General features: G+C 42.3%; 1 protein-coding gene across 2 annotated transcripts in view; it reads left to right on the top strand.

The window, feature by feature from the left end:
• The window catches only part of CEP97 (centrosomal protein 97), a 38,900-nt gene that overhangs the window by 15,848 nt on the left and 8,632 nt on the right, over nucleotides 1-14,420 (top strand). Inside the window, exons 7-9 of one of the 2 annotated variants that reach the window (XM_023212303.3) lie at nucleotides 7,647-7,811; nucleotides 9,294-9,427; nucleotides 9,865-10,654. In XM_023212303.3, coding sequence (XP_023068071.1) covers nucleotides 7,647-7,811; nucleotides 9,294-9,427; nucleotides 9,865-10,654 — 1,089 coding nt within the window. The remainder of the gene's footprint in view (nucleotides 1-7,646; nucleotides 7,812-9,293; nucleotides 9,428-9,864; nucleotides 10,655-14,420) is intronic. The other variant, XM_023212311.3, reaches the window with a different exon arrangement.

Raw genomic sequence — 14,420 nt, 5'->3', positions numbered from 1 at the left:
TCTCTTTAAAAGTACAAAAAAATTAGCCGGGCGTGGTGGCACACACCTGTAATCCCAGCTACTCAGGGCGTTGAGGCAGGAGAGTCGCTTGAGCCCGGGAGGTGGAGGTTGCAGTGAGCCAAGATTGTCCTGTTGCACTCCAGCCTGGGTGACAGAGCGAGACTCTGTCTCAAAAAAAAAAAAAAAAAAAAAAAAAAGGCAACAGCAGATTCTGCAGAGGATGTTAAGAAATAGGAACACTTTTACACTGTTGGTGGGCATGTGAATTAGTTCAGTTATTGTGGAAGACAGTGTGGCAATTCCTCAAGGATCTAGAACCAGAAATATCATTTGACCCAGCAATCTCATTACCGAGTATATACCCAAAGGATTATAAATCATTCTACTATAAAGACACATGCACACGTATGTTCATTGCAGCACTTTTCACAATAGCAAAGATTTGGAACCAACCCAAATGCCCATCAATGATAGACTGGATAAAGAAAATGTGGCACATATACACCATGGAATACTATGGAGCCATAAAAATGGATCAGTTCATGTCCTTTGCAGGAACATGAATGAAGCTGGAAACCCTCATTCTCAGCAAACTAACACAGGAACAGAAAACCAAACACTGCACATTCTCACTCGTAAGTGGGAGTTGAACAGTGAGAACACATAGACACAGGGAGGGGAACATCACACACCGGGGCCTGTTGGGTGTGGGGCTAGGGGCGTGATAGCATTAGGAGAAATACCTAGTGTAGATGATGAGTTGATGGGTGCAGCAAACCACCATGGCATGTGTATACCTATGTAACAAACCTGCATATTCTGCACATGTATCCCAGAACTTAAAGTATTAAAAAAAAAAAAAAAAAAAGTGTAGGAAGACGGAAGAGAAGGAACAGATGGGAGGGTAACTCAATAGCAACTTTTTTTCCAGACACATTTTTAAGAATTGTAAAAGTGTGACATAAATAAGATATAGATTTAAAATAATATTTAAAAATATCCTTATAATCACTTCAGAGAATAGGAATAGGGCATGGCCACACGTGGTGGCTCACACTTGTAGTCCCATTACTTGGGAGGCCAAGGTAGGTGGATTGCTTGAGCCCAGGAGTTTGAGACCAGTCTGGGCAATATGGTGAAACCCTGTTTCTACAAAAAAATACAAAAATTTGTTGGACGTGGTGCTGTGTGCCTGTAGTCCCAGCTACTCAGAAGGCCGAGGTGGGAGGATTGCTTGAGCCAGGGAGGCGGATGTTGCAGTGAGAAGAAATTGTACCACTGCATTCCAGCCTAGGCAACAAAGTGGAAAAAAAAATACAACCAACATCCAGACATCCCCTTTGTTCCCCTCTGGTTGTAACTCCTCTCCTACCTAGAAGTAACTATTATGGTAACTTTTTAATAATTCAGAAGAATTTTTTTTTTCCTGGTTATTATGGCATCTTCAACCAGCTTCCACTAGAATAATTTTTTTTTTTTTTTGAAGACAGAGTGTCCCTCTGTTTCCCAGGCTAGAGTGCAGTGGCATGATTATAGCTCATTGCAACCTCTGCCTCCTATGTTGAAGGGACCGTCCTGTCTCAGCCTTCCAAGTAGCTGGGACTATAGGCACATACCACTGTGCCCAGCTCATTTTTAAATGTTTAGTTCAGATAAGGTTTTGCTATGTTGCCCGAGCTGGTCTTGAATTCCTGGGCTTGAGCAGTCCTCCCACCTCAGCCTCCCAAAATGCTGGGATTATACATTTGAGCCACTGCACCCAGCTAGAATAACCAGAATTAAAATGACTGATGGCCAGGTGCAGTGGCTCATGCCTGTAATCCTAGCACTTTGGGAGGCCGAGATGGGAGAATCACTTGAGCTCAGGAGTTCGAGACCAGCCTGACCAACACAGAGAAACCCCGTCTCTATTAAAAATACAAAAAGATTTAGCTGGGTGTGGTGGCACATGCCTGTAATCCCAGGTACTTGGGAGGCTGAGGCAGGAGAATCACTTGAACCCGGGAGGCTGAGGCAGGAGAATCGCTTGAACCTGGGAGGCAGAGGTTGCAGTGAGCTGAGATCACGCCATTGCACTCTAGCCTGGGCAACAAGTGAAACTCCGTCTCAAAAAAAAAAGAAGACTGATAATACTAAGGATTTGGTGCATTTGGAATGCTCATAAACCACTCTAGGGAACTATAAATGGTACAACTACTTTGAAAAACTAGAAGTATCTACTGAAGCTAAATGTACATACATACTCTGTTACCCAGCAATTTTACTTCACATGTATACTGTATAGAAATAGTTATTTAGGTCTACCAAAAGACATGTACATGCATGTTCACAGCAGCCCTATTCATAATAGCACTCCAAACTATACAGGAATGGATAGAGTTCTCAAAAAAAGGGCCAGGCACATTGGTTCATGCCTGTAATCCTAGCACTTTGGGAGGCCAAGGTGGGTGGATCACCTGAGGTCAGGTGTTAAAAGCCAGGCTGACTAACATGGTGAAACCCCATCTCTACTAAAAATACAAAATTGGCTAGGTGTGGTAGTGCATGCCTGTAATTCCAGCTTACTTGGGAGGCTGAGGTAGGAGAATCACTTGAACCCAGGAGGCGGAGGTTGCAGTGAGCTGAGATTGCACCATTGCACTCCAGCCTGGCAACAAGAGCAAAATTCCGTCTCAAAAAAAAAAAAAAAAAAAAAGGATAGAGTTACTCTCAAATTAGGAAGCTAGATGGTTGATGCCGTACTAGAGACAAAATGCTGTTGCAGTTGTAGTCTGTCAACAGTGCTCCCATGTTTCGAAACAACTCTGGAAGTACTGTGTTCGGGAAGGAGACATTATTCTAAGGGAGGGCTATTGCCTTAAAAATCAGTGTTTGGCCTGAGCATTGTTCAAAATATTTTCCTGGTCAACATTGAGAATTGCCCTGAAGGATAGGAAGGAATTTTCAGGATTTTTTTTTTTTTTTTTTGAGACGGAGTTTTGCTCTTGTTGCCTGGGCTGGAGTGCAATGGCATGATCTTGGCTCATCGCAACCTCCGCCTCCCAGGTTCAAGCGATTCTCCTGCCTCAGCCTCCCTAGTAGCTGGGATTACAGGCATGTGCCACCATGCCTGGCTAATTTTGTATTTTTAGTAGAGACGTGGTTTCTTCATGTTGGTCAGGCTGGTCTGGAACTCCCAACCTCAGGTGATCCGCCTGCCTCGACCTTCCAAAGTGCTGGGATTATAGGCATGAGCCACCATGCCCGGCCGGAGTTTTCAGTTTTTATTTTTATTTTATTTTATTTTATTTTTTTTGAGATGGAGTCTTGCTGTGTCTCCTGGGCTGGAGTGCAGTGGCCGGATCTCAGCTCACTGCAAGCTCCGCCTCCCGAGTTCACGCCATTCTCCTGCCTCAGCCTCCGGAGTAGCTGGGACTATAGGCGCCCGCCACCTCGCCCGGCTAGTTTTTTGTATTTTTAGTAGAGACGGGGTTTCACCGTGTTAGCCAGGATGGTCTTGATCTCCTGACCTCATGATCCGCCCGTCTCGGCCTCCCAAAGTGCTGGGATTACAGGCTTGAGCCACCGCGCCCGGCCGAGTTTTCAGTTTTTAAAGTCTGCCCATCTTGGATGTTATTTGCTAAGAACCCCCAGGTTAAAGTTCTCCGTTTTGAAATGTATTCTAGATTCTTTGATAACGTCCTGTAGCTAGATCTTGATTTGAGTGTATGTGTCACCCAAAAGAGTAATTTGAGCAGTAACCAAACCTTGTGGTGCTTTGGCTGAGCCGTTTCTCAGAGTTAAGCACACCTGTGGAGAGATGAGCATCTTCGTGTGGCACCTCAGTGTTTGGAGTTCTTTCCGAATGTGTTTAGATCTGTTTTACTATTGACAGGACCTTGCACAAAGCTAAAACTCTATTGCTTAGTTGGAGATCTTATGGGAGCAAAACCTTGGAGAAAGTTAATATTCCTTTTTAAAATTATTTAAGTTGAAATTCCTAGTGCTAGATATTTTTCTTCTTAATTTTTAGAGATGGGGTCTCACATTGTTGTCTAGGCTGGAGTGCAGTGACAAGATCACAGCTTACTGCAGTCTCAACCTCCCAGGCTCAAACGATTCTTCTGCTTCAGCCTCCCGAGTAGCTGGGAATACAGATGCTGCCATCAGAAAAACATTAGCCTAATTTTTAAAACTTTTTTGTAGAGATGGATTCTTGCTATGTTGCCCAGTCAGGTCTGGAACTCCTGGGCTCATTGGATCCTCCCGCCTCAGCCTCCCAGAGTGCAGGGATTACAGATACAAACCACTACACCTAGCCAATATCCTTTTTTAAAAGGGATATTTCAAATACATAGGAAGTTAGAATAACATAATGAACATCAGTGACCCACCGTGCAGCTTCAACAATTGTCAGTATTTTACCGGTCTTGTTTCATTCCACGTTTTTTGTTGGAGTATTTTTAAAGCAAATATCAGATATCCTTTTATTCAGTACTCCTTTTTTTTTTTTGGAGACAGAGTTTTGCTCTTGTTGCCCAGGCTGGAGTGCAGTGGTGCTATCTCGGCTCACTGCAACCTTTGCCTCCTTGCTTCAAGCAATTTTCCTGCCTCTGCCTCCCTAGTAGCTGGGATTACATTTTTTTTTTAAAGAGACAGAGCAGGTTGTTTTAAGTTCCCTTTCTTAATAGTTGTTACTTCTTATTTTAAGTAAACAGTTCCTTCACTTTCAAGAGTGGAATAATAATCCAATGACTTGAAATTAATATATTAGAGGCCAGGCATGGTGGCTTATGCCTGTAATCTTAGTGCCTGGGAAGGTCAATGCAGGAGGATCACTTGAAGTCAGCAGTTCAAGACCAGACTGGGCAACATAGTGAGGTCCCATCTCTAAAAATAAAAAATGAAAAAATTAGCTGGGTATGGTGGTGCATACCTGTAGTTTCAGCTATTTGGGAGGCTGAGGTAGGAGGATTGAGTGAGCCCAACAGTTTGAGGCTGCAGTGGACCATGATAGTGCCATTGCATTCCAGCCTGGGTGGTAGAGAGACCTTGTCTCAAAAAAAAAAAAAAGATTAATATATTAGAGCTGAATGAGTCTTAATTTTGTTTTTTGTTTTTTAATTGAAAATGGTATTTTAATTGACAGGGAGTTTTTTTTTAATTTTGTTTTTTTTCCTAGGATTTAATATAATTTGTGTAGGGATATCTTTATTGATGAGTTCATGTGAAGCAAAGTGGAAAAACATCTTATAGCAGTTGATGATCTACAGTTTGTGTTTTTTTTTCCCACAAAAACTTAAACTGGAATATTCAAGCTTGAGCCCTTTCCTCTAGTCTCTTAGTTTCGCTTTTCTGTCTTCCCACGGTACAGATCATCTATAATTTAGAAATATTGCTTGCTGGGAAATACTAAAGTTGGTGATTGTCTTCTACTCTGGACCTATTTTTGTACAACCTTTCAACAAGCCATTTGTTTGGCAGGAGGATGTATGGAAACTTAGAGCGGATTTCACGAAGATTCTAAATGATTTTTATTTAGTCCACAGGGATGTTTCCATGGAAGGAATGCTTCTTTTTTTTTTTTGAGATGGAGTCTCGCTCTGTCACCCAGGCTGGAGTGCAGTGGCGCGATCTCGGCTCACTGCAGGCTCCGCCTCCCGGGTTCACGCCATTCTCCTGCCTCAGCCTCCCGAGTAACTGGGAATACAGGTGCCCGCAACCACACCCAGCTAATTTTGTATTTTTAGTAGAGACGGGGTTTCACTGTGTTAGGTAGGATGGTCTCAATCTCTTGACCTTGTGATCCATCCACCTCAGCCTCCCGAAGTGCTGGGATTATAGGTGTGAGCCACCGCGCCTGGCCCATGGAAGGAATACTTATAATTATTTTCATTAAATAAACTCCCCTTCCCTCCCCTCCCCTGCCCTGCCTTCTCCTTTCGGAAACACAGTCTTGCTTTGTTGTCCAGGCTGCCTTTAAACTCCTGGGCTCAAGCAGTCCTCCACTGGCCCTACAAAGTGCTGGGATTACAAGCGTAAGCCACCACACCCGGCCCTTGCTTCATCTTATACCTTCACTCACTCTCCCTTCTATACTATTTTGAAGCCAATCTCAGATTAGATATCATTTCACCTGTTAGTATTTCAGTATATGTCTCTAAAAGAGAAGAACTCTTAAAGAAACAACCACAATGCTATTATCATATCAAAAAAAATTTAACAAAGTGCCCTAATATCAGATATTCAGTGCTTACATTTTCAATCCTTATAAATGGATTTTGTAGTTTAGAAACAGAATTCAAATAAGGCCTTATGTTGCAATTGGTTGATATATTTCTTAAGTTTCTTTCTTTGTTTAGCATCTTAAAGCAGCAATATATTATTATGGCATGCTCTGTAGGTTGGCTGTGCTGACTGAGTGGTTCTTACTTGGGGCCTCCTGGGCTTGCACTCAGATGACAGATGGGGCTAGAGTCATCTGAAGGCTTAACTTGGCTAGATGTCCAAGATGACTCTCTTGAATCTCTCAATCTATCTGTCTCTCTTCTCTTTTATTTTCCCTGCTTTCTTTTCTCTCGCTCTCCCTTGCTTTTCTTTTTTTCTTTTGTTTCTTTTTCTTTAGTTGAAGAAGTCAGAGTATTTGTCCTATAGAGTTTCCCATTATCTGCTCATTTTACCAGCTATATCCCTGTGTCCTTTGACATGTTCCTCTCTCTTCTGTATTTTCTGTAAATTGGATATGGATGTTTGCTCAGATTCAGGGTTTTTTTTTGTTTGTTTTTTTTGTTTTTTTTTGTTTTTTGAGGGGAGGACTATAAGGTTGGTGCAAAAGTAATTGGAGTTTTTACTTAGTGGGTTGTGTTGGGAGGCATACAGGGTCTAGTTTTCTCTTGTGTTATTAGTAGCTATTAATGATCAATGCCTAAATCTGCTAATTCATTAAGGGTTGCAAAATGGTGAAATTCTATCATTCTTTTTTTTATTAGTTGGAATACTATGAAGTAACTATCTGGTTATGCATTGGCATAGTTTGTATAGGAAAGATAGAATTAATAAGGAGTTGGTGGTTCACTAGTATCCTCTAACTGTGACCAGTTCACTTTTGTTTGTTTTTTGTCTTTTTGTTTTTTTTTTAGAGATGAGGGTCTTGCTATGTTGCCCAGGCTAGAGTGCAGTGACTGTTGACAGGTATGATTATAGAGCACTGTAGCCGCAGACACCTGACCTTAAGTGATCCTCCCACCCCAACCTCCTGAGTAGCTGAGATTACACATGCCACCATGCCCGGCTAGTTGTTTTTTTCTTTTAACTGTCATTATGAACTAATGGATTTAAATGCGGTTCATCTATTTAGGCATTTCAGTGTGACAGAGTGAATGGAGAGAATACTCATTGCTTCCTTGAAAATGATTTAAAAATATTTGACATCATTAGTCCAAGCTCAATGGAAGTGCCCCTAAGCAAGAAAAAGGGTTTAAAACATTGTTAGAATGAGGAATATGAGTCAGAATGGTAGATTAAAAAAAAAAATCGAGTGAATTTTATTTATGAAAAACATCCAGTGGTGTTATAAAGGTAAGTTAAGAAGGAAGATCATTGTTGCCTGACAATGTGTATTGACAATTCTCATGCCATCTCCTCTTCTTTATATTCCTTAATTCCAGCTTGAAAGCTGAATGGCTCTATAGTCAAGGCAAAGGGAGAGCATATCGGCCTGGCCAGCACATCCAGCTTGTCCAATATCTGGCTACAGTCTGCCCCCTCACTTCTACACTAGGTCTTCAAACTGCAGAGGATGCCAAACTAGAGAAGATTCTGAGCAAACAGAGGTGAACACGTTTATTTCTAACAACTGATGAATTCGCAAGTTAAAATACCTCTGAGTCTTTGCTATGGTGATAGTAAGCCTGAGGCAAGTGCTGTGGCCCACATTTCTGGACACTCAGTCCCTTTGTCACTGCAGCAATTTCTTCAGGGAAGCTGAATCGTGCACTGCAAACAGCCAAACAATCTGGCATGGAGGAATACAGGGTTTTTATGTTTGTTTTTTGTTTTAAAGACAGGGTCTTGGTCTCTTGGTCTGTGAGTAAAGCAGCGCAATGATAGGTCACTGCAGCTGCAACTACATGTACATGCAACCGTGCTTGGCTAATTTTTTGTAGAGATGAGGTCTCACTTTGTTCCTCAGGCTGATTTTAAACTCTTGGCTTCAAGCAGTTCTCCTGCTTCAGCTTCCTAAAGTGCTAGGATTACAGGTATGAGCTACTATACCAGGAAACGGGATGGAATTTTTCAAAAATATATTTGTTCTTTTTTTTTTTTTCTTAAGACATAGTGTCGCTCTGTTGCCCAGGCTGGAGTGCTGTGGTGTGATCTTGGCTCACTGCAACCTCCACCTCCCGGTTCAAATGATTCTTGTGTCTCAGCCTTCTGAATAGCTGGGATTACAGGCATGTGCCACCACACCTAGCTAATTTTTTATTTTTAGTAGAGATGAGTTTTCGCCATGTTAGCCAGGCTGGTCTTGAACTCCTAGTCTCAGGTGATCTGCCCGCTTTGGCCTCCCAAAGTGCTGGGATTACAGTCATGAGCTACTGTGTCTGCCCTCGGCCCACCCCTGCCCCCCCGCTTTTTTTTTTTTTTGAGGCAGGGGCTCACTTTGTCACCTAGGTTGGAGTGCAGTGGTGGTCTCAGCTCCCTGCATCTTCAGTCTCCTGGGCTCAAATGAGCCTCCCTCTTCAGACCCCCAAGTAGCTGGGACTACAGGCGTGAACCACCATGCCCTGGCTCATTTTTTATATTTTTTGTGGAGATGGGGTTTCATCATGTTGGCCAGGCTGATCTTGAACTCCTGAGCTCCAGTGATTCACCTGCCTTGGCCTCCCAAAGTGCTGGGATTACAGGTGCACGCCACCATGCCCGACCTATTTGTTCCTTAATGTAAGTGTTTCTTGTAGGTTTTTGGATACTTAAGAGGTGTATCTGCCTTCAAAGCGTACAGTGAAAAAAAGAGAAAAAGTATTGCCAGAAGCATTTAATATTTACTTTCTTTATCAGAGATCCTGCCTTTAAATGTTTTTGTACGTGTATATGTGTGCATAGGAGGGTGTCTGTCTTTGCAATTACAAAATAAGTTTGTTAACCTTCTCTATGCAGTGCTTTCAAATGAGGATTTATAATTTGGCAGTAATTAAAAGTACCTACTTTGAGAACTTGTAAACTTCTACCTTTTTGACATTGTTACCTAGGAAGCAGAAAATCTTTCTTTTTTTGGTTTGTGTTAAATCAGACCAGATGTTATTGATTTTTAGGTTTCACCAGAGGCAGTTGATGAACCAAAGCCAAAATGAAGAATTGTCTCCTCTTGTTCCTGTTGAAACAAGGGCATCCCTTATTCCTGAGCATTCAAGCCCTGTTCAAGATTGCCAGATATCCCAGGAAAGTGGTAAGAAATTAATTTATCTCTGATCCCTTTTCTCCAAGTTGTTTAATTTTCCTGGCATCATAAAGCAGAAAAAGGTGCATATTTTCATAATTTTTTGTTAGTTTGCTAACTTCAGTAATCATTTAGATCTTATACATATCTATGTATATACACACCTATATATGTATGTATATTATAACTCCTATATTTCTAATTTTAAGAAACATTTCAAGGACTGCTACCTTTTGTATAGACCTGATGCTTTGATGAATATTTTAATTATCACAAGAGTTCATTTTCTTAAAAATGTTTGGTTTGATGTTTTAGGCATATTGGAAGAAATCACTGAGGGGATTTTTTCGCATTTTACTCTATTTCAAGGAATAGATTTCATTAAAGGGACATAACTAAAATGTAAATATTTAGTGGTTTAAATGATACTCTGTTGATTCTTCTAGAACCCGTCATTCAAGTCAATTCTTGGGTTGGGATAAGCAGTAATGATGATCAGTTATTTGCGGTTAAGAATAATTTTCCAGCCTCTGTACATACTACAAGATATTCTCGAAATGATCTGCACCTGGAAGACATACAGACAGATGAGGACAAGTTAAACTGTAGTCTTCTCTCTTCAGAGTCTACTTTTATGCCAGTTGCATCAGGACTATCGCCACTATCACCTACAGTTGAGCTGAGACTGCAGGGCATTAACTTGGGCCTAGAAGATGATGGTGTTGCAGATGAATCTGTGAAAGGGCTAGAAAGCCAGGTGTTGGATAAGGAAGAGGAAAAGCCTTTATGGGCTGCAAATGAGAATTCTGTTCAAATGATGAGAAGTGAAATCAATACAGAGGTAAATGAGAAAGCTGGACTATTACCTTGTCCTGAGCCAACAATAATCAGTGCTATCTTGAAGGATGATAACCACAGTCTTACATTTTTTCCTGAGTCAGCTGGACAGAAACAGCCAGACATAAAGAAACCAGAAAATACACAACCAGAAAATAAAGAAACCATGTCTCAAGCAACTTCAGAGAAACTTCCCATGATTTTAACCCAGAGATCTGTTGTTTTGGGACAAGACAAAGTTGCCCTTCAGAAATTAAATGATGCAGCCACCAAGCTTCAGGCCTGTTGGCGGGGATTTTATGCCAGGAACTACAACCCTCAAGCCAAAGATGTGCGTTACGAAATGCGGCTACGCAGAATGCAAGAGCACATTGTCTGCTTAACTGATGAAATAAGGAGGTGGGTCAGAAGTCCTTTTGATGCATTGTTTTGTTGCTTTGAGGGTGTTAGAATCTTAGAGTTGATTCAGAACACTGTGCGTCTGTGATTATAACACTTTTCATACCATGTAGCCACTGTTGGTTTGGTTGTCTCCTACAGTGTACTGAAAGCATCTGGAGAGCAGAGACCATCTGTTCTGTCTGCTGCATCTCCATCCCCAGCAAAGGACTTGATACATAGATGCAGTATAGTGATAAATGTTCAATGAACGTGAGCTTTATAGGGATCTGTAATTCTAACCATAGAAAGATATGGAAAACATTGAAAAACTAAGTATAAAAATGAGAAGATGATGAAGTCTACACGGAATTGGGTACATGACATAAGAATTAATAGCAGGGATTCAGAAGGGGCTAAAATTCTATAGGACTACAATAGGATTATTCCTTAATCCCATGGCTCATATGTTTTACTGACTGCTAACCCAGGAAAGTTAGGATTTCATTAATATTGCAACTAGTCATATTTATTGGTATTATCAGGTAGAAGAGGAAAAGGCAGCAAAGGATACTGAGAAAGGGCAGCCGGAGTGGTAGGAAAACTAGGAGAGTTCCACCTTCAACAGGAGAAACTGTTTCAGGAGAGATTGGAGGTGCCATAGAGAGGACACAGGCATTAGACTTGGCAGTTGGAGACTATTGGTGACTGTGTTGGTGATTTTCCAGACTATCCTCAGGTTGGGTGATTTGCTAAAAGGACTCACAGAACTTGGGAAAATATTATTCTGTTTGTCATTATGGTTCGTTACAGCAAAAGGATACAGATTAGAATCAGTAAAGAAAAAAGGTGCCTAGGGCAGAGTCCAGGAGAGATGAGGTGCAAGCTTCCAGTTGTTCTCTCCCAGTGTTGTACAGACAGGGCTTAATTCTCTCAGCAATGATGTATGATAACACATATGAAGTATTGCCAACTGGCAAAAGTTACCTCATCTTTTGTGTCCAGGGTTTTTATTGTGGGCCAGTCACATAGGTATTGAGTACCCATGTAACTGATCTTAACTATTTAGACCTCAGGCCACATAGAGGTCACACTGATACTCCATGGCTCAGGACCCTAGGTGAACACAACAGATGTTGACTAGAAATCATTGATTGCCTAAACTACCTAATGTGGACCAAGACCCCAGGTGTATAAAGATATTCTATTTCAGTCAGGATATTCCAAGGGCTTGGAGATTATCTCCCAGGAGTCAGTCAAGGACCAGTCATCTTATCTTTGCAATGTACAGTGTTTGAACATCCCAGTCCTGCTGAGTTAACTCTACTGCACAATGACCTTCCCAAGAGCAGCTTCAGTGGTGTAGGGGGATGAAGGCCATTTTGGAATGGATTGAATAGTGAATAAGAGGTAAAGAGTTTGAAGGATGAGTGTAGCCAATTCTCAGAAAGAGTTGAGGAAAACATGAAAAAAGAGAGTTAAGTGGTATCTGGAGGAGAAATCTAGACTAAAGGAACATTCTCTTTTGGAGATGAGAGATACAGAGTGTGTTCATGTGTTGATGGAATGAATAAATAAGGAGGGAAAAACTGATGGTGCAGAAAAAAAAAAAGAGGAAGAGCAGGATTGCAGTTGTTTTTTTTTTTTGAGAGGGAGTCTGCTCTGTTGCCCAGGCTGGAGTGCAGTGGCGCCATTTCGGCTCGCTGCAAGCGCCGCCTCCCAGGTTCAGGCCATTCTCCTGCCTCAGCCTTCAGAGTAGCTGGGACTACAGACGCCCGCCACCACGCCCGGCTAATTTTTTGTATTTTTAGTAGAGCTGGGGTTTCACCGTGTTAGCCAGGGTGGTTTTGATCTCCTGACCTTGTGATCCGCCCGCCTCGGCCTCCCAAACTGCTGGGATTACAGGCTTGAGCCACTGCACGTGGCCAGGATTGCAGTTCTTAAGAAGGTGAGAGAGGAAGAAATGCAGTGTTGAAGTAGAGGAAGTGGCCTCAGATGGGAGCAGGAGCAGGTAAGGTGGTAGATGGTGGGAGGTGGGAAAAAGTCCTGTCTGATGCTGCTGCTTTTTCAATAATGTATAAGATGTGGTCAGCACCTGAAAACGAGGAGGGGGTGAAGGAGGTGTAAGGAAAGAAGTATGAGGTGTGAGGTAGTCATCTTAAGGATGACCTTATGAGGAAAATGGAGGAGGGTTGCTGGACGATGTGAGAAAATACTTAAAAGTGTAAAATAATAGGTCAGATTGTATGATTTTCATCGGCAATTCTTAGCTGTTCTGTTCTGATTCAGGTGTGGTTAATTTGGTTCAGCCGGGAATGATTTTTTTCCTAGGTGATACTGTAGAGAGAGCGGGGGAAGGGCAAGAGAGCTGAAGATGTTTGAGAGGGAGTAAAAATGGTAGATCTTAGATTTTATATTTTTTTGAGACAGGGTCTTGCCCTGTCGCTGAGGCTGGAGTGTAGAGGCACGATCATAGCTCACTATAACCTTGAACTCCTGGGTTCAAGGGATTCTCCCACTTCAGGCTCCCAAGTAGCTGGGACTGTAGGCGCGCACCACCATGCCCAGCTAATTAAAAATATAATTTTTTTTTAAAGAAATGAAGTCTGTGTTGCCCAGGCTGGTCTTGAACTCCCGGCCTCAAGCAATCCTCCTGCTTCAGCCTCCTAAAGTTCTGGGATTACAGGTGTGAGTCACCTTGCTGGCTGGAATTTTATTTTTATTAAAACAATTTTTTTTTAGATGGAGTCTTGCTCTTGTCACCTAGGCTGGAGTACAGTGGCGCGATATCGGCTCATTGCAACCTCTGCCTCCCGGGTTCAAGTAATCCTCCTGCCTCAGCCTCCCGAGTAGCTGGGATTACAGGAACCCACCACATGCCCAGCTGATTTGTTTTTTTTCATTTTTAGTGCAGACAGGGTTTCACTATGTAGGCCAGGCTGGTCTCAAATTCCTGACCTCAGGTGATCTGCGTGCCTTGGCCTCCCAAAGTGCTGGGATTACAGGTGTGAGCCACTGTGCCCAGACTGGCTGGAATTTTAAATGAAGTAAAAGGGAACTGAAGGCAGGAGGGAAGGATCGTTGGACTGGAGGTCTGGATTGTTGCAGTAGGGTACAATAGCAAGTGAACTGGGAGGATAGAAAGTAGTGGTTGGTGTTGGGTGCTTAGAACCATTTCTGAAAGTGGTGTAGTCAAAATGATTTGGTCTAGGGTCACCTATGAGAATGGGTGACTGACATGGGGTGGATTATTGTTAGAGCATCCATGTGAATGTTGAGTTCTCCAAAAACTATGACAGGTATGGGGCAAAGAGAAAGCCTGGTGCTGAGACTTCAGTGAATGGGAGCAGATGGCGGGAGGTCAGTACTTGACAAAGAATTTTGGGAAATTCAGCAGGATGGCAGGAGTTAAAGGAGGGAGACGAAGAATCATTTGAAAACAACAGTGAGAAGCAATCTTTCAACCCTGATGTGTGAGGGGGAAAAATAGCTTCTACTTCAGAGGGCTATAGTGCTCCCAGAAGTGGTTCTGCTTTGGACAAGGAAAAGTTCAGAGAGAGATGGAGTATATAAGGGATTTTGCTGATTATAATTCAGGAGTTCTAGATGGCACAGGAGAAAGGCTTGGGGGGCTAGAGAAAGTGGAGAATTGGGTCAGAGGTGTGGAACAAAATGGTGTTGACAGTTTGGGTGATAATGGATCACTAAAGAGGAGCCTTAGGTTTGTGATAGGCCTAAGTATGGAGACAACAGCAGTGAGCCCAGAGCTAAGACTTTAATGAATAAG

Source organism: Piliocolobus tephrosceles, chromosome 2, assembly GCF_002776525.5.
Source record: "Piliocolobus tephrosceles isolate RC106 chromosome 2, ASM277652v3, whole genome shotgun sequence".
Lineage (NCBI taxonomy): Eukaryota > Metazoa > Chordata > Mammalia > Primates > Cercopithecidae > Piliocolobus > Piliocolobus tephrosceles.
The sequence above is the reverse complement of the archived record's forward strand: the minus strand, read 5'-3'. Positions and strand labels throughout refer to the sequence as shown.